At 35.4% G+C, this 27,161-nt stretch overlaps 2 protein-coding genes and 1 long non-coding RNA gene across 4 annotated transcripts; 1 reads left to right on the top strand and 2 right to left on the bottom strand.

The window, feature by feature from the left end:
* Positions 1 to 525: 525 nt before the first annotated feature.
* Positions 526 to 11,952, bottom strand: LOC127813015 (uncharacterized vacuolar membrane protein YML018C). Its single transcript, XM_052353673.1, has 8 exons — positions 11,476 to 11,952; positions 9,103 to 9,504; positions 3,333 to 3,550; positions 2,495 to 2,565; positions 2,313 to 2,414; positions 1,619 to 1,736; positions 1,402 to 1,537; positions 526 to 1,026 (listed from the first exon to the last, which is right to left on the bottom strand). The coding sequence occupies exons 1-8, from the start codon at positions 11,554 to 11,556 to the stop codon at positions 964 to 966; spliced, it is 1,191 nt and encodes a 396-aa protein (XP_052209633.1). The 5' UTR covers positions 11,557 to 11,952; the 3' UTR covers positions 526 to 963.
* Positions 11,953 to 15,357: 3,405 nt separating this feature from the next.
* Positions 15,358 to 16,388, top strand: LOC127813011 (uncharacterized). Its single transcript, XR_008026042.1, has 3 exons — positions 15,358 to 15,497; positions 15,686 to 15,873; positions 15,983 to 16,388. It is a non-coding gene; the product is annotated as an uncharacterized LOC127813011 (long non-coding RNA).
* LOC127813010 (synaptotagmin-4-like) lies at positions 15,759 to 26,533 on the bottom strand. Of its 2 annotated transcripts, XM_052353665.1 has the most exons (13): positions 26,032 to 26,533; positions 25,818 to 25,922; positions 25,623 to 25,673; positions 25,382 to 25,502; positions 24,361 to 24,482; positions 22,418 to 22,519; positions 22,227 to 22,301; positions 21,040 to 21,119; positions 19,417 to 19,567; positions 19,104 to 19,334; positions 17,443 to 17,739; positions 17,142 to 17,255; positions 15,759 to 15,905 (listed from the first exon to the last, which is right to left on the bottom strand). In XM_052353665.1, exons 1-13 carry the CDS (start codon positions 26,134 to 26,136, stop codon positions 15,759 to 15,761), a joined length of 1,701 nt encoding a protein of 566 aa, XP_052209625.1. In that variant the 5' UTR covers positions 26,137 to 26,533. The 2 variants fall into 2 exon arrangements, with proteins under 2 accessions (XP_052209625.1, XP_052209626.1); XM_052353666.1 differs by lacking the exons at positions 25,623 to 25,673; positions 25,818 to 25,922; positions 26,032 to 26,533 and adding an exon at positions 24,547 to 24,665 and having other exon boundaries at positions 24,361 to 24,464; positions 25,382 to 25,495.
* Positions 26,534 to 27,161: the final 628 nt, after the last annotated feature.

Below are 27,161 nucleotides of genomic sequence, written 5' to 3'. Positions count from 1 at the left end.
ATTTTGGTAACGTCAGAGCTGGCTCTGATGATCGAAATGGAAGGGGTGGTGACACTTACAAACATTCAAATGGAGAAGTGAGTAAAATATTTAGTTGACAACGCTAATTGGCTCAAAAGAACATATATTGACATGTGAATACTGGCTTATTTAAAAGAAAAAAGAGGTTTTTTGACATGCAAGTTGGTCTTGGGTGTTGCAATGGAATGAGATAGAAATATCCAATGCCAGCAAGACTTTCTGACGAAAGTGTGGTGCTGACGGGACCTTCATTAAATACTGATGGAACAGGAATGTTGCCAGCACAAGAGTGATAATGATCATTGCTGGTAGGTTAGGATAGAGATCCGACCGGAAGGCAGATAGAGTTCTTGGGCCTTCATTGGGCCAGGCCTCATTAGGCCAGATATGAATCTTACAAAAAATAAGATCATAAATAAAAATAAATAAAAAGGCAAAAAATTCAGATAGCTGACCTGGGATGAAGACTTAAAACAAAATCAAATTGGCAAAGAATACAGATAAATAATCAAAATCATGATGATCTATCAATTACAAAACACAAATACAATTGTGGGAATGATCTATCAAAAATATTTGTACAAACAACCATGGAATCTGAAATTGCACAATCCATGGCAATACAAGAAGAAACACCTAAAGAAGAAGAAGAAGAAGAAGTTTCAGAACAAAATCTGTTTATTACATATTGGGCCACATCACTCAACAGAGGACCACTATGACTATGAGAAAGCTTGTGTTTGCTTAAACAGCTTACAACAACACTGGAGATATAGTCTTCGTCTTCTTCTCACTTTGATGAAGATGCATGCCAACAAGCCCCCCTTCCAAGAGACAGACCTCGACATTACCCTTTTTGACTTCGTCGCCAACAAGACAGAGAGCTTAGGCCCAAGAAAGAATTATGAATGCCAAAGTAAACAAGAAGGATCCATGAAATGGCTATAAACCTAACTTTTTGGACAGCCAATCTGAAAGATTAGCTATTACAAATCCTGCAAAAACCTGTGAAACAACAAGAGGAGATCAGGATACATGAGGCAAGAAGAAATCAGAAAGCGTTTCATCTTGGCATACAGAAATGAATGACAAGAATTTGTGAGTGTTAAAACCAACCCAACCCGGGTTTTTGGACAAAAATTAGGAAATCTTATATCAAGATGATCCACCAATCAGGGTTTTCCAATAGAAATTAGGAAGCCTCATATCTAGATTATCCAAAATTCTCAAGATAAGTACGGTTTGTGGATGGTGATAGAGTTGCTTGAGAAGCCATCTTTTTGGACATTGCAATATCATTTTGACTTTCCCACAAGAACTTATTATTCAAGCAGAATAAAGACATTGTTTTGTTTCGCATTTTTCAGACAATTTTACTACCTGAGCAGAACCTAGAATGTATATGGCTGAATAATGACGCCCGTGAATCACCATATCAGCTACCATAGCAAGTGGAATGGTGAGAGACATGCCCAAAGTGGCCACCAATGGAGTTGTCCAGACGACGCATAATGCCCTAGGAGAAAAGGTAAATTTGTATGAGGAGAGGACACGGCAATGAACAGAACATGGGTAAGAAACATCTGGTCTTACACACCAAAAGTAGTCAGAAACAACACTTCCAAAAAATCCATTGGCAAGAAGAACTTCATCCATTTTGACTGAATGTGGAATTGTAAACTTTGGTTCAATTCCTAAGGCTGTTAATGGCCATACTGAAAGGGAAAATAAAAGATAAATAGTCAACAATTTGAACAGGCAGTCAATAATAAAAGGAAATAAAATTACTTCCAAAGGCGCACTTTATGGCAAATTCTGAATAAAGCAACATCATAAGACTTCAGAACAGAAGCTGACATTGATCAACCAAATGATCATGCACAATAAGGGGATTTATTACTCAAATAAAGCTGTCTTATGGTGTACATTCAGCTCTCCCTCTTGGCCGCAGGCTCATTGTCTTTTAGACTAGACTGACTATTTGAGAATATAGAGAGCCATGACTGACTCAGAAAAGCTGGCTACTATCACAGATCTATTAGTTTTACCCCACTATTCCCATAAACACCACCGAGATCCCACGGGCACCAGACAATTACATTCTGAAAGTTGAGCTGTAATGTATAAGGATGGAAGGTCCAGAAAAATGCAACAATAACAAGCAAAATGAGGCTTATAGAGATCAATAAGAACAACATAAATTCACAGTACTGAAACTGTTTAGATGAAACCCAAATTAAACTTTAAAGGTGTGAATACAACACCTTATTGACTAAAAAAAGAAATCTTACTGAGCCACCACAGTGCTACAAGTGTAAACAATCCAATGTATCCAAACAACTTTTGCACATCAACCCTTTCTCCTTCCTCACCAGCAAACTTTTTGAGAAGAACTGCAGGCATTATATATCAAATGAATATTAACATAATTTATCAACTATACTTCAATACTTGATAAAGGAAATGGTCTGACCAGTAAATAGCCCATATGCCAAAGCTGAGAGCAAGCCAAAAAGATCTCCAACAAGAGAGCGTTTTCCATTTCTTTAAAAGAAACAAAAAGTTCAACTGTCAGTCAATGCCCTGAAACGTGCAACACACAGACAGATGAAGAAGATATGCTGAAATAGCAAACAATGTAGTGAACAATAATTGAAAAGAATGGCAGCATTTTATGCAAAGCATAGCTGTCATTCAGTATGATACTGGCACAAAAGTACATTAAGGCCCACAGCTCACACTTCTTTGACTTTATTTTACTTTATTTTTTATGAGCAGAAAACAGACAGAATAGACATAGTTAATTCGGACATGCTTCACCCTTCCCCCTCAGTCCCAGCCAGAATTAGGCCAGAAGCTAAAACCTCAGAGAATATATGTCATAAATACATCCTATAACATACCATTACTGATCCAGCCAACTGAAAAGCACTGAAAACAAGCACCAAAATTGTGTTTCATACTAGTGAAAGGAACAAGTGGATAAACTACCTGAATATGCTTTTGCTATAGAAACCTTCACAACACAATCCTGACATGATAATAATACTACAAACAACTACTTTTTCACGGATAACACTTTTGAGGAATCCCTATTATTTGGTGTCACATCAGTGCAAAGAACTTAAATGGAAGTCAGCCTTGTTAAGTTGATTTGAGTTCACCTCTCAAAAGAAATCAACAATAGCTTGTATCTTTATTCAACAAATGCCATATCAAACTTGGATAAATGGGTAGACTTAAATTAGAATACAACAATGTAGTACACAAGTAAAGCCTGCATCAAAATCAAAAGGGGCCAAATAACTTACGAAGAAGCATTTAGTTGCGACTCATCTGTGGCCCAAGTTTTTCCTAGAGTTGTCATGGCAACACCAGCCATGCTGACAAATACTGCGACAACTTTTGCCATGTTCAGAGAATCTTGGCCAAGAAATGCACCAATGAAAAGTGTGAACAACCCGGAAGTTGAGGACAACACGGTCGTACTTGCAACACTTGTACGCAAAAGTGCAGCATTTGATAAATACTGCAAAACAGCAACAACAAGCCCTTAATTCCATGTCTCTCAAAATATGAACTGCAAGTGGTGCTGCAGTAATCATTACGTAACAGGAAGATTTTCCATGTAAAATATTCATCATTAAATGCACTTGCATATATATGGAATAGACAAAATTCATGTCTGTGAGGCAGATGCAACTTAAGCATTCCTTGATGTCCACTGAAGAAATATAGAAGTCAAGAACCCTAGTTGTTCTTCCGTTCTCTCAAGACACTGAATCTCTTCATGCTAATTGGAACTTGAATCCACCTCACCCATTCCAGGGTCAAAAGAGTGTCACTTATAACAGCCAACATATGACCTCCTCTTGAAGTTGTTGCTGTGTGAAATTCAAGAGAAAGAGGAAAGCAGTCGTCCATGACTACTTCTAGAATGTTTAGGGTTTTTAGAAGTTTCTAAATTTTGTTTTGGGGAGTTTCCTAATTCTGCTTTGGATAGTTTCCGAATTTCAAAATTAGGATACTTTCCTAATGTGTCTTGTTGTGATCTTTCCTTCTTGTATCTTTCCTAAGCTGTAAATATTCAACCCTATAACTAGGGCTGTATGTTAATGAAATTCTACAAGGTTTTCCATTCATTCTTACATGGTATCAGAGCCTTGATTCTAAATCTGTTCCAGCATTCATTGCACTCTAGCACTTTGTGCTCCTTTCTGGCCTTCATTGCCATCCCTCGGCTGTTAGTGCCCCTAACTCCTCCTTGCTATTTTGCCTTCACTGCACTATCCTACTACATCTACCTCACCAAATATGTCTGAAATTTCCAAGATTGCTCCATCTATGACCTCAGGAGAGACTAATTCATTTGATACTCCAATGGGAGGTCAGCCTACTGGCAATCTACCCGGAATGCATCAATCTTACTGTTCGGATGGATGAAATTACCTACAGTGGGCTCAGTTGGTGAAGACCATCCTAAAAGGGAGAGGAAAGCTAAGTCACTTAACGACTCCAGGCCCCAAGGCATCAGATCTAGGATTCCCAGTTTGGGATATAGAAGGTTTCATGATCATGTCATGGCTGTGGAATGAGATGCAGCCTAAGGTTAGTAAAATATATGTTTTTGTCCACTGCTAAAGACATTTGGGAGACGGTTAGGCGCATTTACTCTAAAATCCAGGATGCTTTAGTTATTTTAGAAATTAAGATGAAATTGAGTGGCACTAAGCAAGGGGCCTTAACAGTTACCGAATATTACAACAAGATGAATGGGTATTGGCTGGAACTTGACCGCTACCAAGACATTAAAATGGTGTGTGATGAAGATGCAACCACCCTTAATTCTATACTTGAAAGGGATAGAATTGTGGAGTTTTTGGCCGAACTCAATGTCAAGTATGAATAGGTGAGGGCTCAAGTCTTTGAAAGAGAAAAGCTTTCATCTCTCAATGAAGTCTTTTTGTTGTTTGAAGTGAGGAAAATAGGAAAATGGCCATGTTGGGTGAGACCAGTTCTAAAGGGTCAGCCATGTTAACTAATAAAGGAGAAGGATCAAGGTTCAGACCCCAATGAGGGAAGTCTGATGGGTCATCCAAGTCACAAGGAAAAGAAGGTTTGTGGTGCTCCTACTATAAAAAACCTAAACATACTCAGGAGACTTGCTTCAAGCTGCATGGGAAGGAGGTTGTGCTACAAAGATTAGGGGGTTTCAGAAACTTACCCTCTAGGAATCAAGCCTATCTTTCCAACAAGCAAGAAAAGGTTATGGAGAAGGCAAAATCTGTGGCTGGGTCAGAGCTCAACCAGCTAAATGCTGATGAAATCAGCAAACTTAAGGTGTTCCTGAAAACCATCCAGGGTCACTCTTAGCCCTACTCTTCCTGTTAAACAAGTTTTGCACATTCCTAATTTGTCAACCAACTTGATTTCTATCCATCAACTTACTAAGGATCTCACTTGTCGTATTATTTTTTCCCCTCACACTTGTGAATTTCAGGAAATGGACATGGGGAGAATGATTGGTGCTGTTAAGGAGTGGAATGGGTTGTATGTTCTAAAGAGGAAGAATTTCCTGCCTAAAGGGATCCAACCTAAGCTAGCTTGCACATCTCAATCTCCTACACACATCTGGCTTTATCATTATTAGCTGGGACACCCTCCTTTTCCATTACTGAAAACTATGTTTCCCGATTTATTCAAACATTTTGATCCTAGTACTTTGCATTGTGATGCATGTGAAATTTCAAAGCATCATCGAGTCTCCTATCCTATTAGCAATAAACTACCTTCTCATCCTTTTGCATTAATTCATTCTAATGTTTCGGGGTCATCTAGGATTCACAATTGTTCTGGGGCTAGATGGTTCATCTCTTTTATAGATGATTGCACTAGAATGACTTGGCTAGGACAAGGCTACTATTAGTACTGTTTTGCCTCACTTTTATACAATGATCTTGACTCAATTTGGCTCTCCTATTCAGAAATTTAGGACTGATAATGCAGGGGATTATTTTAACCAACACTTGCATCAATTTTTCCTAGAAAAAAATGGATTATCCATGAGTCTTCCCGCATCAACACTCCACAACAAAATGGAGTGGCTGAGGGGAAGATGAGACACCTCCTAAATGTCACTAGAACCCTCCTTCACCATTATCATGTCCCTAAGAATTTCTGGGGAGAGGCAATCCTCACAACAACCTACCTAATCAATAGAGTGCCTTCTAAATTCCTTGGTCATCAAAGTCCTATCTAATGTTTTTCATCCCATTTTCCTAACATCAGTCTACATAATTCTCTTCTTCTTAAAGTCTTCGGTTGTGTAGCCTTTGTTCACATTCCTAACCAAAGTAGGGACAAGCTGGATCCTAGGGCTCTTCGTTGTATCTTCCTTGGCTATTCACCTACCCAAAAAGGATACAAATGCTATCACCCTTGTACTAAAAATTCTTTGTTTCTAAAGATGTGACCTTTGTTGAGTCTCAACCATTTTTTGGCTCTTCTCACCTTAGTCCCCTGGGGGAGAATCAGCAAATGGGTGAGCAAGGGAGTTCTCTTCCTAGTCTAGACTTAGTCCCTCCCGAGACATCAGAACCTACTAGATTTGTGCCTATCTCTGATCATCACTCACCTTTTCCCAATGATCAAAACCTTCTTGACCAAGCAAGTAAAACTGAGGTTTCATCCCCAATAAGGTTCAAAGGCTCTCATTTTGTGTACCACAGAAGACAATAGCCTATTCTTCAACCTCAGCAAGGATTGGCATCTAATTCCCAGCCAGGTACTGAAATGATTCAACCCTCAAATCCTTTTAATTCTAACCCTAATGATTTGGATATCCCTATTGCCATCATAAAAGGGGTTAGAAGTTGCACTCAGCATCCTTTAGCCAATTATATCTCCTATCACAGACTGTCCCAAAGGCATAAAAGCTTCATGATTGCCCTAGGTACCATTGTCATCCCTAAATCGGTAGATGAGGCTTTAAAGGATTAGAAATAAAAGCTAGCCATGCAGGAGGAAATGAGAGCATTGGAGAACACATGGGATCTGGTGCCTATTCCAAAGGGGGTAGTTCCAATGAGTTGTAGATGGATTTTCAATGTAAAATATAATGCAGATGGGTCTTTGGAAAGGTACAAGGCTCGATCAGTGGCTAAGAGCTACACACAAACATATGAGATTGACTACTTGAAGACTTTTGCTCTAGTAACCAAGATGGCCACTGTGAGGATCCTCTTATCCTTAACAGCTCACTATGGATGGTATCTACAACAACTAGATGTGAAGAATGCAATTCTTCATGGTGATTTAGAAGAAGAGGTGTTTATGGAACTTCCACCATGTTTCAAGAAAGGAAAAGCAGATGAAGTGCGTAAGCTGAAAAAGACTCTTTGTGGCCTCAAGCAGTCACTGAGAGCTTGGTTTGATAGGTTCTTCAAAGCCATGAAGCACATGGGATACCAGCAAAGTAGGGAAAGGTGACTGCATTACTAGTCTACGTGGATGACATTATTGTAAAATGGGATGACATAGAATAACAGAAGGTTCTAAAAGGCAAGCTGACTTAGAATTTTAAAATCAAAGACTTGGGATCACTTAAATACTTCTTGGGAATAGAAGTAGCCTACTCCAAAGCAGGTATTTTCCTATCCCAATGCAAGTATATATTGGACCTTCTAAAAGAAACGAGTTTGCTGGGAGGAAAAGGAGTTTGTACTCCAGTGGAACCTAATACTAAATTGGGAGGAGATGTCAATAGTCAACTGGTAGACAAAGGGAGGTATCAAAGGCTAGCAGGTCAATTAATTTACTCGTCTCACACCAGGTCGGATATTACCTATGCAGTGAGCTTGGTAAGCCAATTTATGCATAGTCCTATTGAGGATCATATGCAAGCTATGAGAAAAATATTGTGCTACTTAAAAACAACCCCAGGAAAAGGAATTTTGTTCAAATCAGGTGGTACTTTGGACATACAAGGCTATATAGATGTAGATTATGCTGGATCTCTAACGGATAGAAGGTCTACTACTGGATATTGTGTGTTTTTGGGTGGGAATTTGGTCTCTTGGCAAAGTAAGAAGCAGGGTATAGAGGCAAGGTCAAGTGCTAAAGCTGAATTCAAGGCTATGGCTCTCAGTCTATGTGAATTGCTATGGTTAAGGATTATTCTAGAAGATCTAAAGATTGTTGTTAATGAGCCAATTAGGTTATTTTGTGACAACCAATCAAGCATAAGCATTGCTCATAATCTTGTGCAGTATGACAGGACCAAGCACATTGAGATTGACCAACATTTTACAAAGGAGAAGCTTGAGAAAGTTATAATACAAATTCCCTATGTTTCATCTGAGAAGCAAGTGGCTGATCTTCAAACAAAAGGATTGGCTACTAGAAAATTTGAGGACCTAGTATGCAAACTAGGAATGATTGATATTCATTTAACAGTTTGAGGGGGAGTGTTGCCGTGTGAAATTCAAGAGAAAGAGGAAAGCAACCGTCCACGACTACTTCTAGAATGTTGGGCCTTTAGAAGTTTCTAAATTTTGTTTTGGGTAGTTTCCTACTTCTGTTTTGGATAGTTTTCTAATTTCAAAATTAGCATACTTTCCTAATGTGTCTTGTTGTAATCTTTCCTTGTATCTTTAAGTTGTAAATATTCAACCCTATAACTAGGGTTGTATGTTAATGAAATTCTAAAAGGTTTTCCATTCATTCTTACAGAAGTTGTTTATCTGAGAAGTATATCAGAAAAAGTCTAACATATATTTCTAGTTCATGCCATTGCGCCTAGCTGATAACGCTGAACACCTCATTGGCAAATACACATACTACAACCATCTGTCATCTGGATTGAGCATGATGAAGCACAAGCAATTCATGAAAGAGGAAGTATTTTTTTATAAGTTAATAAGGAAGACAATTTAGAGAATGAATCTTTCCTTTACTCACAAATTTACCAATATGAACGCCTCATTGCAAAATACTGAAATAGAGCAGTTTTATGAAGAACAAATAAAAAACCGCTCTTGATAAACAGATATCTTAAAGGAACTAAACAAAGCAGTTATTTACCTCTGTAATAAACCAGATAGGAGCAATATAAAATCCACAAACAGCAATCTCCCTGGTTGTAAGTTCTTTCTCTTGTTTGAGTGCATCTGCATCATCTTTGAGTTTAGGAACTAAAGGCCTTCCTTCTTCATGGGAAGAGAGGTCTGCTCCACTGTCTTTTTTGCTCAAAATCCCTCCAAGTTCCACTTCAAAGATTTTGTTCCCCCCTGTGGAATTTAAGGGGGAGCTAAGTCCAACAGAGGACTCATTAGTAATTTCTATACTTTTACTGTTTTTACAGGATCGTTTTCTTAGTAAACTACGTATCCAATCCTTAATGAATGCTATTGGAAGATAAACAACCATTAGTGAAGCCCCGAGATAAGTCAATGCAAATGGCTGCTTATAGTCTGTAAAGATACCCTGTTGAAAGGATATATACAAGTCAAGTTATAGCTAATAAAGAGAAAGTATGGACCAAGATTTCAGTCAATGCAAGGGCTGCTGTACATAGAAAAAAAAACAAATTATGAGAAAAGTAATAAAAAAACATTGCTGGATCAAATGCCTAAATGCGCACTGGCGGGGGTAAATTCTACAGTCAAAGTAATATTCTTGGATCTTTGTGCCACGAAAATTCAACTGACCAGAAAAAGTAAAGAATTTCCAAGTCCTTAAAACACAGCAGTATACAATATTATCGTTTACAATTCTCACGGGTGCTTCAAACAAACTACAAATCAGGAGATAATCAGGAAGGGAAGGCAGAATTATGATAACTGCCTGTTGCAATGAACACAGGCATCCGGACAGTCAGAAAGCAGGAGATTACAAGTGAACAAGTACCCACATATCAATATTAAGTTTCATCAGAGAAACTGCTATTGCATGACCACGTAGCATCCAGAAACTCAAAAAAGAGAAGACAAGAAGGGAATAGATACTGACAGATAAGCACTTTAAAGTTTCATCCTTGACGAATGTTGCTTCATTCAATAAAGCAATCCTGAAGTAGTATGTAATGCTCATTGGTTAAATAAGAAAATGCCTAAAAATACTAAAAAGTGGCCAATGATGAATTGTCCAGTGGCTTAACAATTTCATTTTGTAGACTAATTTACAGGCTTCACGTTACACATGGAAGTATACTTTATGTACCTTGCTTTGATCATCTGCATATGCAGTAGCAATTGTACACAATAAGCCCCCCATTTGAGCAAATGCAAAGAAATGTACCAAGCTGAGAAATCAAGAAACTCAAGTTTGTCCTGATTGCCACCTAACTTGAATTCTAGAATAAGAACAGATAGTATAATCTTGTCTTTTCTGAAAATTAGCACCTACAAGCTCTTTTCTGAATTATGTTTTCCAAGGACAACAAGAGGAGGTCAACGGTAAGATTATACATAATTTAGTTTTAAAATATAACTAGTCATTACATGTTCGAATCCACATGACACATGACTGCCCCCTGGGATGTAAATGTATATTATTTAGCCCTAAGTGTTGATGCTAGTGGCTTCTATTGCTGGGAAAAAATCAGCTGTAAAGACATGGTGAACAAGTGTGAGGAGTGCATATAGATTATCTTTTTTTTTTAATTTATAGAAATTAATTCAATTACAATTCTGTCCATATCAATGTGGAACCAGCCTCTTTGCCAAAAAAAGAAAAAATATATGACCCTCCCCTGACCAGCCTCTTTGGTTCAATGTCGAACCAACCTCTTTGTACGGCAAAGGCTATGTAACAATATGACCCTCCCCTGACCACAAGGTAGGGAGCCTTGAAGATCAAGGACACCCTTTTTACAATTTTGTCTGTATAAATACTTGCTTTAACATCATATTTTCAAATAAAATGAAAAGTTCATCTTGTCTCCTTCCATAAATATAGGTAAAACTACAACTCACAAAAATCATTGGGTTTACTTGGGTTCTTGATTTTCCTGTCTTCTTCATATAATTATCTATTCGCGTGTTCCAGAGCACAAGGCAACAATATTTATAGGGGGAAAGTTCATGTTAGAAAGAAACATGGAATTTACCATTGGATCAAAAAATGTAATTATTTTGTAGCATCAAACTCTTGCCATTGCACCTTTTCTTTTCTATTTAACCCCAATGGGCAATTCATGGTTTCAACAAATGAGTGTGTTTGTAGAAATCAAATCTATTTGAACATAGATTAAGAACAAAAGCTCAAAACTCCTCAAACACACGGTACACCAAATTAGGTAAACAAAACTTCAACATATAGATAAACACTCATTAGGCAGGGAAATATATAGAAATACAGAATAAATATAACTAAAAACATCTGAATTTATGTTTGCATAAACAAAATAGAACTTCAGAACCTAGACTAGAGAGCAAATTAGAGAAAGAAACCTACCTGGGTGACTTCTGCAGAAGCAACCCAAATGACAACAACAGCAGCAATTAGGAACAAACCAGCCTTGTATCTCCAACCCATCACAAATCCAATTTAGAAAGAAAACAAAAAAAACACCCAGAAACTACATAAACTGGAGATGCACCGAACAACAAATCCAAGCAGACCCAGAAACCAAATTGGCAAATACCGACAACAAACAACAGATCTGTGCTGGGTTCTTCCCAGATAGTCGGATCTTCGAGCGCAGCGTCGAGATTCCTCTTGTCACCGACACATTATTATTATGGTTATAGTACAAACAAGAATGCCGTTGATCTCAACCTTGTCACACTTCTGCTTCCAAAGAGAAAAATAAGAATTTGGTTGGTAGCTAATTCCTCTCATGGCCTCTCTTTCTCTCTCTGTCCCCTTCCCTTTCCTTTTCCTTTTCTTTCATTGAAGGCTCCCTACCTTCTGTGTCTTAATTTCTCGTTTGTCTGTCCCTTTAATCCCACTCATCGGCGCCACCCCCCCCACCCCTCTCTCACTCTCCATTGGTCGGTACGTTAATAATTATTTACTAACATAAATATAAAAACTATTTCTATAAATCTATTAAAATAATTACATAAATAAAATTAATTGAAATCATTTTCATCGCCACCCAATGACCCATCATCGTTCAATATCATAATGGTAACGGACGTGCCAGAATTTAATTTAATTAAAATAACTGAATCGAGTTAATCAAAATTATAAATTCAATTCAATTTTAGTTAAGGATTGATTCAGTGTAATTATTAAATTTAAAATTTTTAATTATTCTATTTTGGTTCAATTTTTTTATTAAAAAATTGGAATTAAAGGAAATCTTGGGTTTTTTTTTTTTTTTTGTTTTTCTCGATTTGTTTCATTTTTATAGATTTTTATTCTATTTTTTTAGTTTTATTTTTGTTTGTTTAGTTTTTTGGTTTTTTTTTATTTTTTCAATCAGTTCAATTTTTAGGCATTGTTCAATTTTTTACTTTGTTCAGTCAACTCAGTTTAATTTTTTATATAATTACGATTTATTCAATTTTAACATTTCGATTGGTTCGACTACAGTCACCCTTAATGATCAATCAATATACTATAAATGTAATTTAATTTTAATAAAATATATTTATCATATATTATATTTAACCTAAGAATACTTTTATTAGTTATTAATAAGGATATCATGGTAACACTTTATTAATTAATAAAAATATTTTATTTTGTAAGGTGACATGCATCTTACTTCTATTTGGGATCTGAAAGAAAAATCTTAAAAATTTATTTTTCTAAATCTTAGAAACATGGTGTGCGAGGATAATTTTAATTCTCCTAATTAGTCTCAGATAATGACTCTTAAATATTCTTTAAAAAAAATACATAAATTGATAATTATCTCTGCATGGCTATAAAAAAAGGGTTTCTTCTCCAGAATAAGAATTCAATCATTCTTAAACTAGTTTTAAGCCATTTCTAACTACTTAACCATTTATTTATTGTTTCACTTGTAACTTTTAAGTGTTGTATAGTGACTTTCTGGACAAATTTCAATACAGTCTTAACTATTTATCTTTTACAATTTACCAACATCCAATAAACTCAATTGTAACTTTTTGTCATTTAGTGGTTTTCACGTGGAATGACCTTGGTGTTTGGGTTGAGATCTAAAAATAAAAAATGAATAAATAAAGAGTTGCTTGAATTTCAAGAATGGAAAAATAAATTGAATTATTACACAAATACATGCCACCAATCAAGGGAAGGGTTTGATTGAATTATTAAGTTTATTGAAATTTAGATTGATTGCTTAATTGTAAAATTCCAATCCTAAATGGGATACATTTACTTATAAGTCTATGAAAGTTCATCAATTTGAGTCACATAAGACCTATTATAAAATATTGAGGGTGAGCATGACCTATTTTGTAAGTCGAAATCGAGTAAGACTTAACTTACAAATTAAGGTCAAACGAGACCTAACTCGTATACTGACTTTCGAGTATCATCAATTTTGTTACTAAAATTTTAACAACACTAAATAAATATAATCATTGGTAATGCATTACTTTTCAAAACTAGCTAATTTTTTCACATCATTCAAATTAAAGTATTAGATATTTTAATTTCAAATAGCTAGCAACTAAGAATTTGTATCGTCGGTATTTATATAAAAACTTGAAATGTTGTCGTATTGAATATATTTATTTATACTATTTTATATTAGTTGATCAATAATCCCAACATACAATAGTAGTATTTATTATTTTTTTTTTAAATCAGTACATCAATACTCATTTTACAATAAAGAGTTAACCTTTCTTTTTAATATAGAATTAAAGTATACTATCAAATAAGTAGATGTAACTATTAAATTCTACAACAATCAACTCAACAGAGTTAGTTATAGTGATCTACTATCGTGAAAAAATATATTAGATGTGTTCAATTGGATAAAATTTTACATTAGATTATGCTAGTTTAAAATTCGATAATGTTTTCCTAGGAATCCAAAGATTTTGACTTTCATGTTTGATATTTTGAACGGTTGAGAATGAGTGCCATATAAAAGAATGAACCATGGGAATATTCCATTGTAGCACTAAGTAATAATAAAATGAAGCATCTGAATGCAATTGTGCAAAGCTGATTGGATAAGCAATAATGTTCTTCACCCACCCATGACCCATTATTTGGTTTAGGCCTTGTTTGGCATCTTTTTACTTTGGGTTGGACACAAACCATATTAAATTGCTAATCCTTAATTAAATAAACAATTAGGCCAATGACTAAGGGATTTTTGGGTCTTTCATTTGTTTCCCCCAACTATTAGCAGTCATTGTTACTTTAAATAAAAATTTAAAAATTAATTTAATGGCATTTAACAGTTATAATTTAATTTGTAATTAAAATAATTATTGGTACAGTGGTAAAATTATTTAAGAATTTAATTATTATTATTATTATTCAAACATTATGAATTCAAATATAATTATTTTTTTATTTTTAAGCAAGATGTATGAAGAGTATTTTAGAAATGTACTAAATTGACAAGACTTTATAACATCAAAAGTGGGTATTTACTTATATAAATTTGAAAAATCAAGAATGTTCTGTTCACTGGTTGTCCATATCAATAGCTCTCTCTTTTATTCTATGTTACTAAATACAGATTAACCGAATAAGAAATAGAATATTTATAATTGTAAATAGTAGTTTTCTACTCCCGTTATTTCCTATTACTGTATAGAATTGTCATTAATGTAAATTCCTAATCTAGAAATAGAACATATGTATATAAATTGATGTGCACACCAATGATGGATATATAGACCCTTTCTCTTGTACAGTCATTTTTCTACTTAGATGTTATTTTTCAATTATTCAATTGCCCTAATTTATACTCGTGTAAATCTTCTGATTAGTTAGCTTACCTAATCCTTTACCCGAGTAAGCTTCATACCTTTACTAGAGAAAGGCTACTAACTAATAATTTTTTGTTCACAATATAATAATAATAATAATAAGAGAAAATAAAGAAATGATAAAAAAAAATATTGATATAACATTATATGTCATGGAGTATGATAGACAAGCCTATAACTCGTGTGTGAATGCTTGATATGTTGTTAATTACGCTACGATATTTGATAATAATTGGTATATTGACATATAATTAGTAGATCAATATGACACTAGCAAGGAAAGAAAAGCAAAGAAGAAAAAGTAAAGCATCAGCAGCCTCTTCATGGAGTAGGACTTGATTAGGTTGATTTTGATGAAGTTCTTCATCTACAAACAAGATCAAAGGATACTCCAAAAGCTATCCTTTTCATTCCCATCAACATTTACAGATCAGAAGCCAAACCAAACTGAAAATGTGAATGGCAAAGCTTACAGAATTACACAATTTTCTTCTTCTTTCAACTCAGAGCAGATGAACATCAGGCCTTCAATGTTTCTGAATTCCACAATCTCCACAACAACATGAACCCCTCTTTGTATCTCAGGTTAAAGAATATCAAACAAATATGTGAATGTGAATATGAATATGAATATGAATGTGAATGTGTGTCCTAGGTATGAATTTGCCTTACCATTGGAGAGACAGATTGAGAGAGAGGAGAGATGCTATTTTGTTTTTCTTCTTGTTTATTTTTATTTTTTTCTCATTTTGATGAATTTTCCTTCCTTGCAGGTGCTCCTCACTCAAGAACTAGCAACGAAACTTAAGATTCAGATTGAAAAAGTTCCTGCCAAACTGTAATTCATCAAGGATCTCGGAAAATTGGCTGTGCAGCCCACTTGAGATGTAAATTTAGTATGCCGGATTTAGTCCCATGAATGTTGAAGGCCTCTGTGAATTCTCCTTCTAGTATGACTCTGGTGAGTGTCATGATCACTCTTCCCATTTTATCCTGTCAAAGCAAGTCGAAGTTAGGTTAAGCGACGAATCAATTAACATGATGCTCGGTACTGTTGAAAAACTTTTCAGTAAAGGTGCATACCTTGTGATGAAGCACAGCAGATCAGAATAGTAGGGGAGAAAAAGAAAGGAAAGAACAGAGAAGAAAGGAAGGGTGAAGCCAAGTAGCAAAACATATCTTTGTTTTCAGAAGACTGAAATAACAAGCTAAGTTCTCAAGCTCTGTGTTAGATAGCTCCTTAAATTCAAGTTTGATTCAGATAGGAGTCTCTCATATGAAACCCAATCTGATTGTGACTGGGAGATAGTGGTAGGCATAGGACTATTAATCCAACTAGAGTTGTCATCAATAAATAGACCTCCCTAGTTTAGTAGTTGATCGGGCCAGAGATCAGTAACCCAAGGGGTGATGTAGCCTGTTTACTGAAATTGTGTGTGATCAGACCCTAACACTACTGTACAGCACGCTGGCATTTCAGAAATCAATATTTTTCATGAAAAATCAGTGTTATTATTGTTTATCTGTGCCTTTTTGTGTTTAAATGCAATATACTCACAATAGTACAATGATGCAAGGCAACGTTAGAACAAGCATATTCACATCTGTTTAACACAATCCAACACTGTAAAACTGAAGAACAAGTTTGCAAACACCCACATCAGAAATTGATTATTTTGGAAAATGGTGAATTCTATTAAGAGAAGAAAAAGTTTGGCCCACTTGAGGACCCAGCATAAGGCCAAGCTAAGCCATATGGCCCATGAAGGGCTGAACATCCATTAGGTTCCTTTATGCTACTGACAACAACAATCACAAACCTTGGTCCCATAGGGTGGGGTTTAGTCCCATCGGGTGGGATTGGCAACATGAATTCTAGACTTTCAGCCAGTTTTATTCATGGAAGACCATTATATCTTATGTCATGTTTAAGGGTTTCCCACCTAATTTTCTCTTGTCTCTCTCATTTTGTTTCTATAAGATTTCTCCATTTCATTCACTCGCTTCACATGTGCTTCTATCTGTCTTCTTCTACATGTTCAAACCATCTTAGTGGTGATTCCCACATCTTATCTCAAGTCTCAACACTTTTGGTGTTTAAGGTGTTCCTCCTAGTTACAGCTGGTCCCAAGACAAGATAAAGGTGAACAGTTGTGTTAGGACACCAGATCAAATCCACCTTTCCAACAAAAGAGAAACAAATTGAAGGGATAAATTAGAGAATATTACCTTTCCGAATGTGTCGTGATCCCAGACTTCCAAAATCAGTAGATCGTGCAAGCCATCCTCGACAACGAAGTCAAATGTCTGGTTCCAAACTGGATTCAAGGAATTGTTGACAACCTGAAAACAAAGAAAGTGAACTAGAGTCTTTTGGCTAGGAATCCAAAAGAATGACTTACAGACATACTTGAGATAGAAACTACAATGCTTAACAAAGTGAATCTAACAGCTTTCTTAAATCTTATTAAGATTCTTTCTTTGAAGAAACAAATGCAGTTGAACTACAATAAGATAACAAGAATCTTACACGAGTCTTGTTTTTCTGGTCAGATTTCTTCATTATAAGTACGACAAATGGATCCGATTTTCCCATTATATCCACAGCAGGCAAATTTTCAGCAGATATTACTGTCACTGAAAGAACTCCTCTAACAATTGTATCCTTCCGCTTCTGCATGGCAGATTTTGCAATATCAGCAGCTTCTGTTCCATCAATTCCAGATTTTAGGACCTTCTCCAGTGAAGTCAACCGGAAGTCTGGGTTAAACGGATTGGTCAATGCACTATCTGTGCCAAAAGGACAATATAAAAGCTCCAAATGCACCTACAAGGCAGAGGTGATCACATTTTTCATAATAAATAAGAAAAAATTTATGTTGCAATTATAATGAAACAAGAAACAAAGAGTACAATGCCTGCATAACCGTTTAGGAAAGTACTTAAAAAAAGGTGTTGTTGGTGCATGAGGTTCCCTGCTCTGTGAGCATCGGGTTGTACACAGCTTTCCTCTTGTTTTTTATTTTTTTTCTAAAAAGAGGCTGTTTCCACAACTCAATCTCTCTAATACGATTTAGGAAATAAGTACATGCAAGAATAAGGAAATGCTACAGACACATAAAAAAAAAGCAAAAGATTAGCAGGAAAAAACATCTCAGTTGACAATAAATTTTAATTTCAGTGACAATCAACTGTAACTTTGAAATAGAGGAGATACAACAACAATAATTAGAATCCTAAATCCACTAGATGGGAAATATAGTAACAATTCTGATGTATGAGAAAAAGATGGGAATAGCTTTATGGTTTGGGGTTCAGAAATGTAGACATTAGTTTAAAACTATGTCGTCTTGATGATGAAAATAGGGATTAAAGATGAATAATCATAGGGCATTCATTAACTCTCTCTTGTTATTAGCTACAAACAATTCAGGAGGTTAACTGAACCATGTCTTTCTGAGAAAAATGGATGTGTAGTAAATAAATAATTACATTAATTTCATCCAACATAGATCTATTGTTAAACAAAGAATTTTTATGGAAATGAGAGAGAGCTGCCTCTACAACCGCACAACAGCTGGTGTGAAGTTGTTATGTCATATGGACTTCGCATTTAAAGGTTTCCTAGATGAAAGTTGAAAAGGAAATATAACTTTAAAATAACTAACCTTGAATATGAATGCCACCCATGGAAATTTATTATATGTGATAAGCACGAATCCAAATGAAAGATTATAACAGCACACGCTAAATAAGGAACTTATCTATACAGGTGATGCAAAATATGTTGCATAAGGTGAAAGTTAGAAGATTTCTTCTTTGATCCCTTTTCAAATTGTAAGTTAAAGGATTTAGATAATCTTTTCATTCCTTTTGTTAAAGTATACTCTTGACATTGACAATAGTCCAAATTTCAAAGGTCGGATAAATCATGCGCATGAAAGGTGATGCTGCAGCATTCTTTTATTCCCTTTCCTACCTGGGATCTCTCTGAAATGGGAGGATCTTTGTTATTTCAACCATTTTTTGGGGCCTGATACAAAGTTCATGTAATTTCACTCACAAACGGCCTTTTTCTTTGAACCAAATATGCTAGTCTTTTCTCTCAGTTTAAGGATAACAGAGTGAAGATATTACGGAAATACATTTATAGAAAAGAGTATTTAGAGAAGATTCAGTTATCATGTGCACCTGACCCCTGTCTTTAGTATCCCTCTGAATCATCAAATCCTTTACCAGTTTCAGCCACACATCCTTTACTTTACCGGGTGTGAGGTCCTTCAATGCCAATTGAGCACAGCCAATGAGTTCAGCAGCTTGAACCCCTTCGTCATCAAAGACTCTTACTGTAATGTGTTGGGTGGATGTATCTTCAACAATGAATTCAAAGTGCTCATTCCAAATTGGATTCAATTGGTTGTTCTACAATAGTGCAGGGTTACATTATAATTGATTAAATTCAAAATGAATGGAGATGAAAGATAACTAAAATGAGCTGTCTTACGATTGTTTTGCTAGTTCTCATTCTGTCACGCAGTGGGCGAACAAATAGCACAGCAAAAGGATCTGATTTCCCAATGATGTCTTTGTTTGTCAAACCCTTGGCTTCTATGAGCTTGACCTCTAATGTTCCAACAGGCTTTAACTCTAGGCCACTAAAGCATAATAACAACATGAATCAGTACCATTTCTGGGAGAAATAACAAGCGGCCCCACATGTTAATTTCATACAAAAGGCAAGTACTGGTGGCTTAAATGAATGCTATAAGGAGTATGGGAACCCTTCCTTTTTCAGGCTGGAAGATCAATGATATTAAAGGTTGAACCAATTTGCTCTTCCAACCTGCAAGGCTAGAACTCTTAACTGGAGCCTGACTGTTCTGGCTGGGTTTGTGCTAGATTATCTAGAATCAGAATACATGCTTTCTTCAGTTGGTTAATATGGAAAAAGTGGGATGGAACTCTGGCATTCACAACCTCACAACAAGAAGCAATTCAGTAAACTGAAAACCAAAATCCACTTCAGTTCTTAAATTAAGTTTATAATGTGCATAGATTAATGGTAAAATGAGAAAAGTAGACCAAATATGGATAGAATAACAATTCAAGAGTTGATCCTTTTATTAGAATCAATCTCACAAGGAACCATATTGCCAGTAAAGTTGGGCTAGGTTCAAAGTTTGAGCTCAACAACTCCTTTTAGATATGGCCCACCAGTGACCTGACTAAAGTTTGAACCAAGTCAGCCAAGCTCAGACCAGCTAGTGTAGTTTGTATCCCAAAATAAAGCAGTTGGTGCAAATTGCTCATTTTCTCTTAGCAACCAACTTATAGGCATTATTAGTTGCAAATTTCTTTTTAAACAGCCTTTAAGCAGAGGCACTGAAAACAATACTCCAATTATTTCACATGAGTAATCTTCTTTTTTATTCTTTTTGTAGATAAATCCAGGGTGTTTTGCCAGTGAATGTGCTTTAGCAAGGTATAAAGCATTAACTACAGCCTAGATCATCAAGCATATAAGTATAGTTTGGGTTGGGACCTGCCCAAGAATATGGATCTTGAATGTAAAAGAGAGATGCAAATAAGTTAACATAGTATAGCTCCTCCGTGAAATTTGAAGTCAGATGAAAAGAGCATCTGAAAGCCCTCTGATTAATAAATTTAAGGAAAAAAAAATCTTTTGAAAATTTACAATATCTGGGACTAGCAGTTGCAATGATGATAGGGATTGTTTCTTGGTTTCCTGAAGAGGATGTGTATTTGCTGCTCAGAACCATATATTACAATAAATGAACTACTCTCTCTATTTTTCCTTGTATGCATGTTTTGAATTGTGTGAAATTTATGTTTACCTATTATAGTGTCCAATATGTGACGAATAAGTATTGTTAATTTCATAATTATGTGACATAAAATGGTAAGAACAAGCCAATACATAAGAAGACAACAGATCAAATCATTATAGGCCAAAAGTAGGGACTAGTCTTGTTAATTACATGTAATTTTAAAGGGAATTTTCCATAATGATATGGATTGAAATCAATTTTCAGCAAAGAATGGAAGAAGGATGAAGAAACAGGTCATCTAGTCAAGCACAAACTGGATCTTAACCAAAGTAGTATACCTGTAATCCCCTGGTAATATGGCTATAATATTCCGAACCGGCCATGTTATAGAATCTTCAATAGCATCTTGTATAGTTTCCTGCATCAAAGAAAAAAAAAAAAAGAAGTTTCATGAATCCATTGTATTATAATTAACTCAAAAAGATGGTGCAGATAGATTTCCTAACGCAGGGTTTAACCTAGATTTTCTTTTTCTTTTTTTTGGCACATTTAAGTTTGACCTATCCTTTTAGTGAAATAGATGCAAATGATGCACTAATTTTAACTTCCATCTCTTCCAGAAATGTGATCATTAAAAACATTCACTGGCTGCTTGTTCTTTTTTTAACTTAATCAGTTCATTAGGTGCCTTTTCTTTAACGTGTGCTAGGAAAAACAACTAAGGACAATTTATGATTTTAAAAACAAAAGAAGGTTTCCCAAAAGCCAAATCAAAGGTTAAACAAGGTAACAAGAATGAATTACAGTAATTTTTTAAGTACCAGAATTCAGCAAAAGAAATTGATGCTTTTTGGGTTGGAAGGACACAAAACAGGGTCAACATGGTGAGTTGGCCTGGCAGTTGGTAACCAATAATCATGCCTAGATCTAAACACCATTATTACACAATAGCAACCAGCGCTTTGACAGGCGTGGTAAGAGTAAACTTATCTTCGCTGTTTCTTCTCTTGTTTTCTCTCCAAACATACATTGCGTGCAATCCAACCTGGTAGTTGGAAAATCAACAATTACTACTATTTTTCCTGATGTTTCATTGGTGTATTTTTTAATCGGAAATTCAATTTTTATCCTCAAAATTTCATTAGTGAGCTAATAAGCAGCACGGCACTTATTTTAGTTGGCATTATGATAATACTTGAATTAACATTTGCATGTGCGTTAATCCAGGAGAGTCAGACCAACTTACTGAAAATACAAATTAAGGGTAGCATAGAAAAAGATCTGAGAGTGACAGAAAATTAAGAATGACTAATCACCAGAGATATGCAATTTCTTTTTCTCTATTTTTTATTTATTTATTTTTTCGTTTTTGGATATAGAAGGTAGTTTGGACATCAGTCCATAATTTCAGGTGAACATTTGCCTGTGAACCAGAAAACTCAATAGCCATGATTTTAAAGAGTATTTAATCCAAATTGTGTGTGTATGGACGAATAAAGAAACAAAGAGGAAAAGTTTCTCAAACCTCAATAGCATCAGAAATTCCTGGAATTGATGATATATCCCCACCAATAACTTTGAGTGTAAAGTCCAGGTTTTTCTGAGTTTGAATCATAAGCAGAAAGGTAGAATTAAAAAGCACGTCATAATGTTTTGCAATGTTTTATCATGTTATAATTACATAAAAAAAAGAGCAAAAAGAGATGAGAGGCTCACCTTTTCTCTCAGAGAATAGCAAACAGCCCCAAAACAAGGAAATTCATCAACTAGCGGTTTGAAGATTAATCTGAAAACCCCAGTAAATCCAATATTTTTGACCTGGATGAACATACAAGAAAATTACTGATATGACTTCTCATATTAAACTTTCAATAACTCTTCATAAGCTAGTTTTCCCTGGCACCTATAGACCCTTAAGAGAGAGAGCATTTCAATCATATATCACCAAGTACATAATTACTTTCTGAAACCAAGGCATGAAAAAAATTCATAGCGAGTGATAGACTTCAGTGAACACAATACATCCATGTATTAACAAGTGTCGCATTGACACTAAAAGTAGTAGTCTCTTCAGAAACAATTTGGTCAGCCTTAAAAAAGCTAAGAAGAAAAAAATGAAGATGTCAGCTGGCCTGCTTGCAGGCAGTTGTGTCAGGGTCCCATCTATCCTAACTTCATCATGCAGGCAGTGGCGTAGCCAGACTGCTAGGCAGCAAGAGGTTGTTTATATCTATCTGAGGATAATGTCATGAAATTCTGCATATGGAAATAAGGATAATAAGATGTCTAGGGAATACCAAAAGTAGTCCAAGGACTTCAGACTACTCGAGTCTGTAACAGTTTTGAACAAAACAATCCGACTTTGACATCCACTTGATGGGAACTGATTTATGTTAATGAAACAGCGGACAAACAGAGGGTGAAATGCCATTCCTTGTATACAATTACAAAATGCTGGCAAACAGGATTTCAGATGCTAATAATGCTGGTCAAGTGCCACATATCAGAGTGCAACACGACAGATCAAATGGTCAAGCCAGATAAAAGAGCATAAGCCTTGAATATGATAGTAGCTGCTGTACACAATATGGTAATAGTCAATGGGAAAAATTGGACAAGAAAAGTTATATGACAAGTCAACAAGGTGAAAAGATAATGGATGCGGCCAGCAGGATGCCATAATTGATTGAAGCCAGCTAGTTACACATCATAAGATAACCATATATTATGGTGGAAAATATTTCCTAAATTGGGACTTCTACTAATTTCTTTAGCCACCATGCTCTGTCAAGCTACCCACGAGAAAAGCAAATACAAACATTAATTGAAACATAATTAATAAGATTGTCCTATTATGAATGTTTTTTAGTTTGGCAACTATAATAACTAATGTACATTTAGTTACACATAATCAAAGATCAAGTTTTAAAAAAAGGATTCTCTCAAATCTTGTGACTGGTTCTTTGATTAATTATATGGCACATGTTTCAGGCACTGAAAGACAAGCTGGAAATTCAAGCTTCTATAGTTCTTTGATTAATTAGCAGGCTTTCTTGAAGTGACTTGGCATCAACCAAGTTTACAGTTTTTGCTAAATGCCAGAAAATTTACCCGTATTTTTGTGAGATATTTGGTGTTTAAAAATGATAGTAATGCACAAGACAAAAATGGGGTTTGTGGTAAAAACAACAGCATTCAGCAAACAATGGGATTTTACACTTCGCGATGTATGTAAAAAACCCAGTAAAAAGTTAAAAAAAAAAAAATGCCAGGAAAACTTCCTGGCAGCTCTATACTCTGTAAAGCTTTCTCATCACTGGCTTTTATGGAGTTTTTAGGTAAGTGTACAAATAAATGCCAGACTACTTCTTACTGGCATTTTTCAAAGGGCAGCAAATCCCTATGTTTTAGTAATGAGACGTAACTGCAGAACATTATATATTGGTGGCAAAGTTGTCCTCTGATTTTAACAGAGACATGCCGGCCTTTTAATAGCTCTCTTTCATTATTTTGTTCCATCTGATACTCATCCTTTTCTTTATCACCAAGTATGAGAAGGTAAAAATATTAAGATTTAATATCTGAGAACAGTTTCTAGGAGTTTCTTTAGGGAGAAACAAGATTACTCTTGAGATGAGAATTAAGTTAATAAAAAGAACCTGTATAGGTAGTCCAATACCAACTCTGGTTCTAACATCAAGTATGATATCGGGGTTTCCATCCCACTGCACTTCCAACTCCATTGTGATCCCCTTAGCATTACCTTCAAGAATGGAAACACCTAAAAGACATCAATAATTACTGTCAGTTAAAACAGGCTACAAAAAAATGAAAATGATCTGCACCTTTGCTTCAAAATGCATCAGATAACCAATTGCAGTCACTCTATTCAAAGCCAAGAGCATATCAATAGTCCGTTTCCAAATTAGCTCATTGATAGTTCTTCCTAGCAAGCTTTCTCATTCTGAGATCAGTTCAAGGCATGAACTTATTACTTCTATAAAGTCAACAAGAACAATAGTCCAAGAGAAGATAGAACATATTGTCAAAATAAATTTAGTTACTTGTCCAATTCAGATAGATTCTGGAGCCTCAACTATTTACCTAAAGCCAAATTCAGAAAAAAAGATTTCCCTGCCTCACTATCAATAGGTTCAGAAAATCAAAGAAAATGGAAAAGAAATAAAGAAAACAATGGGAGCATAATTTTGACATGCTACAAGACCTTAGAAAGAGATTATTTGAGAGCTATAATTTATGTAACCAACCCCGCCTACAGGGAATAAGGCTTGGGAAGTTGTTTTTGTTGTACAAGTCAAAGACCTTAGAATCTAAAGAAGGCATGAATACAATACTTGAGTTACGGAGCAGTACCTAAGAATATAAAGGCTTCAAGTTGAGCAGATCAAAAGCTTAAATACATTACAATTACGGACAGTGTAGTGGTAAGGCATCAAGTGGGAAGGAACTCTGGCATTCATCTGTGAACTAGATGAAGTTTTCCAAGAATATTATAGATGTTTATTTGGAATTTCACAGTTTTGCCAAAGCTAACAAAAGATGCATGGTGAGTTATTCTCTAATTGAAGCTTTTAATTGAGCGCTTTTGTTCTCATCACAAGGAATCAGCATAGCAATCTTCAAAATATTAGATCCTATTTCAGGAACAACCAAGCCAACCTGTAAATTGTGGAGGCACAGTACCAAGAGTCAGCTTTGAAAACTTGAGAGAAGATAAGATAACCGGTCGATATTGCTCAAGGATTGGCTCGACAGAAGTTCGTATAAGCTCTGATGCAGCCTACAAATGACAAAGAATAAACAAGAAAGGAAAGAAGAACAAAATGTTATTACGATCACTTGATTTAATCCAGAAATAAAAACCATCAGAGTTGATGAACAAAAAGTAGAAGAGAATTACCTGGTCAACATATGGCCATATTCTTTCAAGCTGAACATTAAGCCAATTTAACTGCAAATTGTCAATAGAAACAACATCAGGGCCAACAGTCACATTGAAGGACACAGATCGACAATTATAAGCAAGCATGTACGCAAAAAACATAATATTGCTATATCTACATCAAATGAAGGAGAACTCCAGATTTAAACTCGCCTTTTGATGCTGTGAAAAGACGACCCAAGAAGGGTAGTATTCATCTGGAAGAAGCTTCCTTGAATCTTGAACTGTCATCCGCGCAAAAGCTGCGATAGTCGTCGCCTGATACAAAATGCAGACAAAAAAAATTTCCAAAAAATTGCAAACTGAGCAGAATTACAACAAAATGATATGATCAAATTGGTATCAAGAACATGAATGAGATGTCTACCAAATCAGAACGTCGCTTGGATCGGGAGTTCTGGAACCTAGCAAATCCAACTATCAAACCAATGCCCAATGCCAAGCCGGTAAAGAGACCCACATAGAAAGACATGCTTGCTTCCCGAGAAAATGTGAAAGAAACCCAGAAGTTTTATACCGATTGGAGAGGCAGGACACCCAGAATTCTTACGTCAGGTTCATGGCTGATGATCAGCCATGGCAGCATTGCAAGAGCTTGTCCGGCTAGCCATTTTGGTGAACAGATGGAGGGCGGTGATTGAACAGAATTTCGATTTGTAAGTTATGGTGGCAAAGTGAGGACTCGTTCTTGCGTGCATGAAATCAACATCTGAAGATGTTGATTAGTTTATAGTAAACGATCGTCCCTGTGTTGGAGTTTGATCGGAAAAGCAAGTAATCTGTTCTTTCCTTTCTAGCTGTTCCCTTTGCTCTTATTTATTGTTTCCAAAAGTTGGTTGGTTTGTTTGTTCTTCCTCCATCCTCCTCATTCTTCACCACCTTTTATTCTTCCCTCCTAGTGGAAATTATAATTTTGGCCCCTCAACTTCATCTTATTCACTCCATATTCTTATGCTTGATGAAATTTTTTATTTTCCATCCTTAGTGATATATGTAACCCTTGTAGTTTAGTTGATCCACCGCACATGTTCAAAAATTTAGATTATTATAAAATTGTGAATTTGAATTTATTTCTATGCGACTGTAAATAATTTATTTATTTATTTAAGGAACCAAATCTTAAGTTTCAAACCACGACTCACATGTCCGTTTACTCAGTTTGACGGTGTGACGTACCGTAAATTTTAAAGTGTGAGATTATGCCATTCACAAATATAAAGTGAATAGGTATAATAAATGCAAAATGTACAAAATCTCACTATATATATAAACTTTCACCTTATTTTTTTATACACCTATTTCTAAACTTAGATGAAACTATTATAATCTAAGTATCCAAAGTAACTCCAAACACAACTCAAGGCAACTTTCTATAGTGATAATATGTATCTTGATTGATGCTCATATAGAATGAGATAGGGAAAACAAAAGTTAGGTTTATTTGAATTAACTGAATTGAACCGACCGAATTTGTAGGTTCAATTCGATTAATTTTTC

This window comes from Diospyros lotus, chromosome 11 (genome assembly GCF_014633365.1).
Source record: "Diospyros lotus cultivar Yz01 chromosome 11, ASM1463336v1, whole genome shotgun sequence".
NCBI lineage: Eukaryota > Viridiplantae > Streptophyta > Magnoliopsida > Ericales > Ebenaceae > Diospyros > Diospyros lotus.
This window is presented reverse-complemented; position numbering and strand designations above follow the sequence as displayed.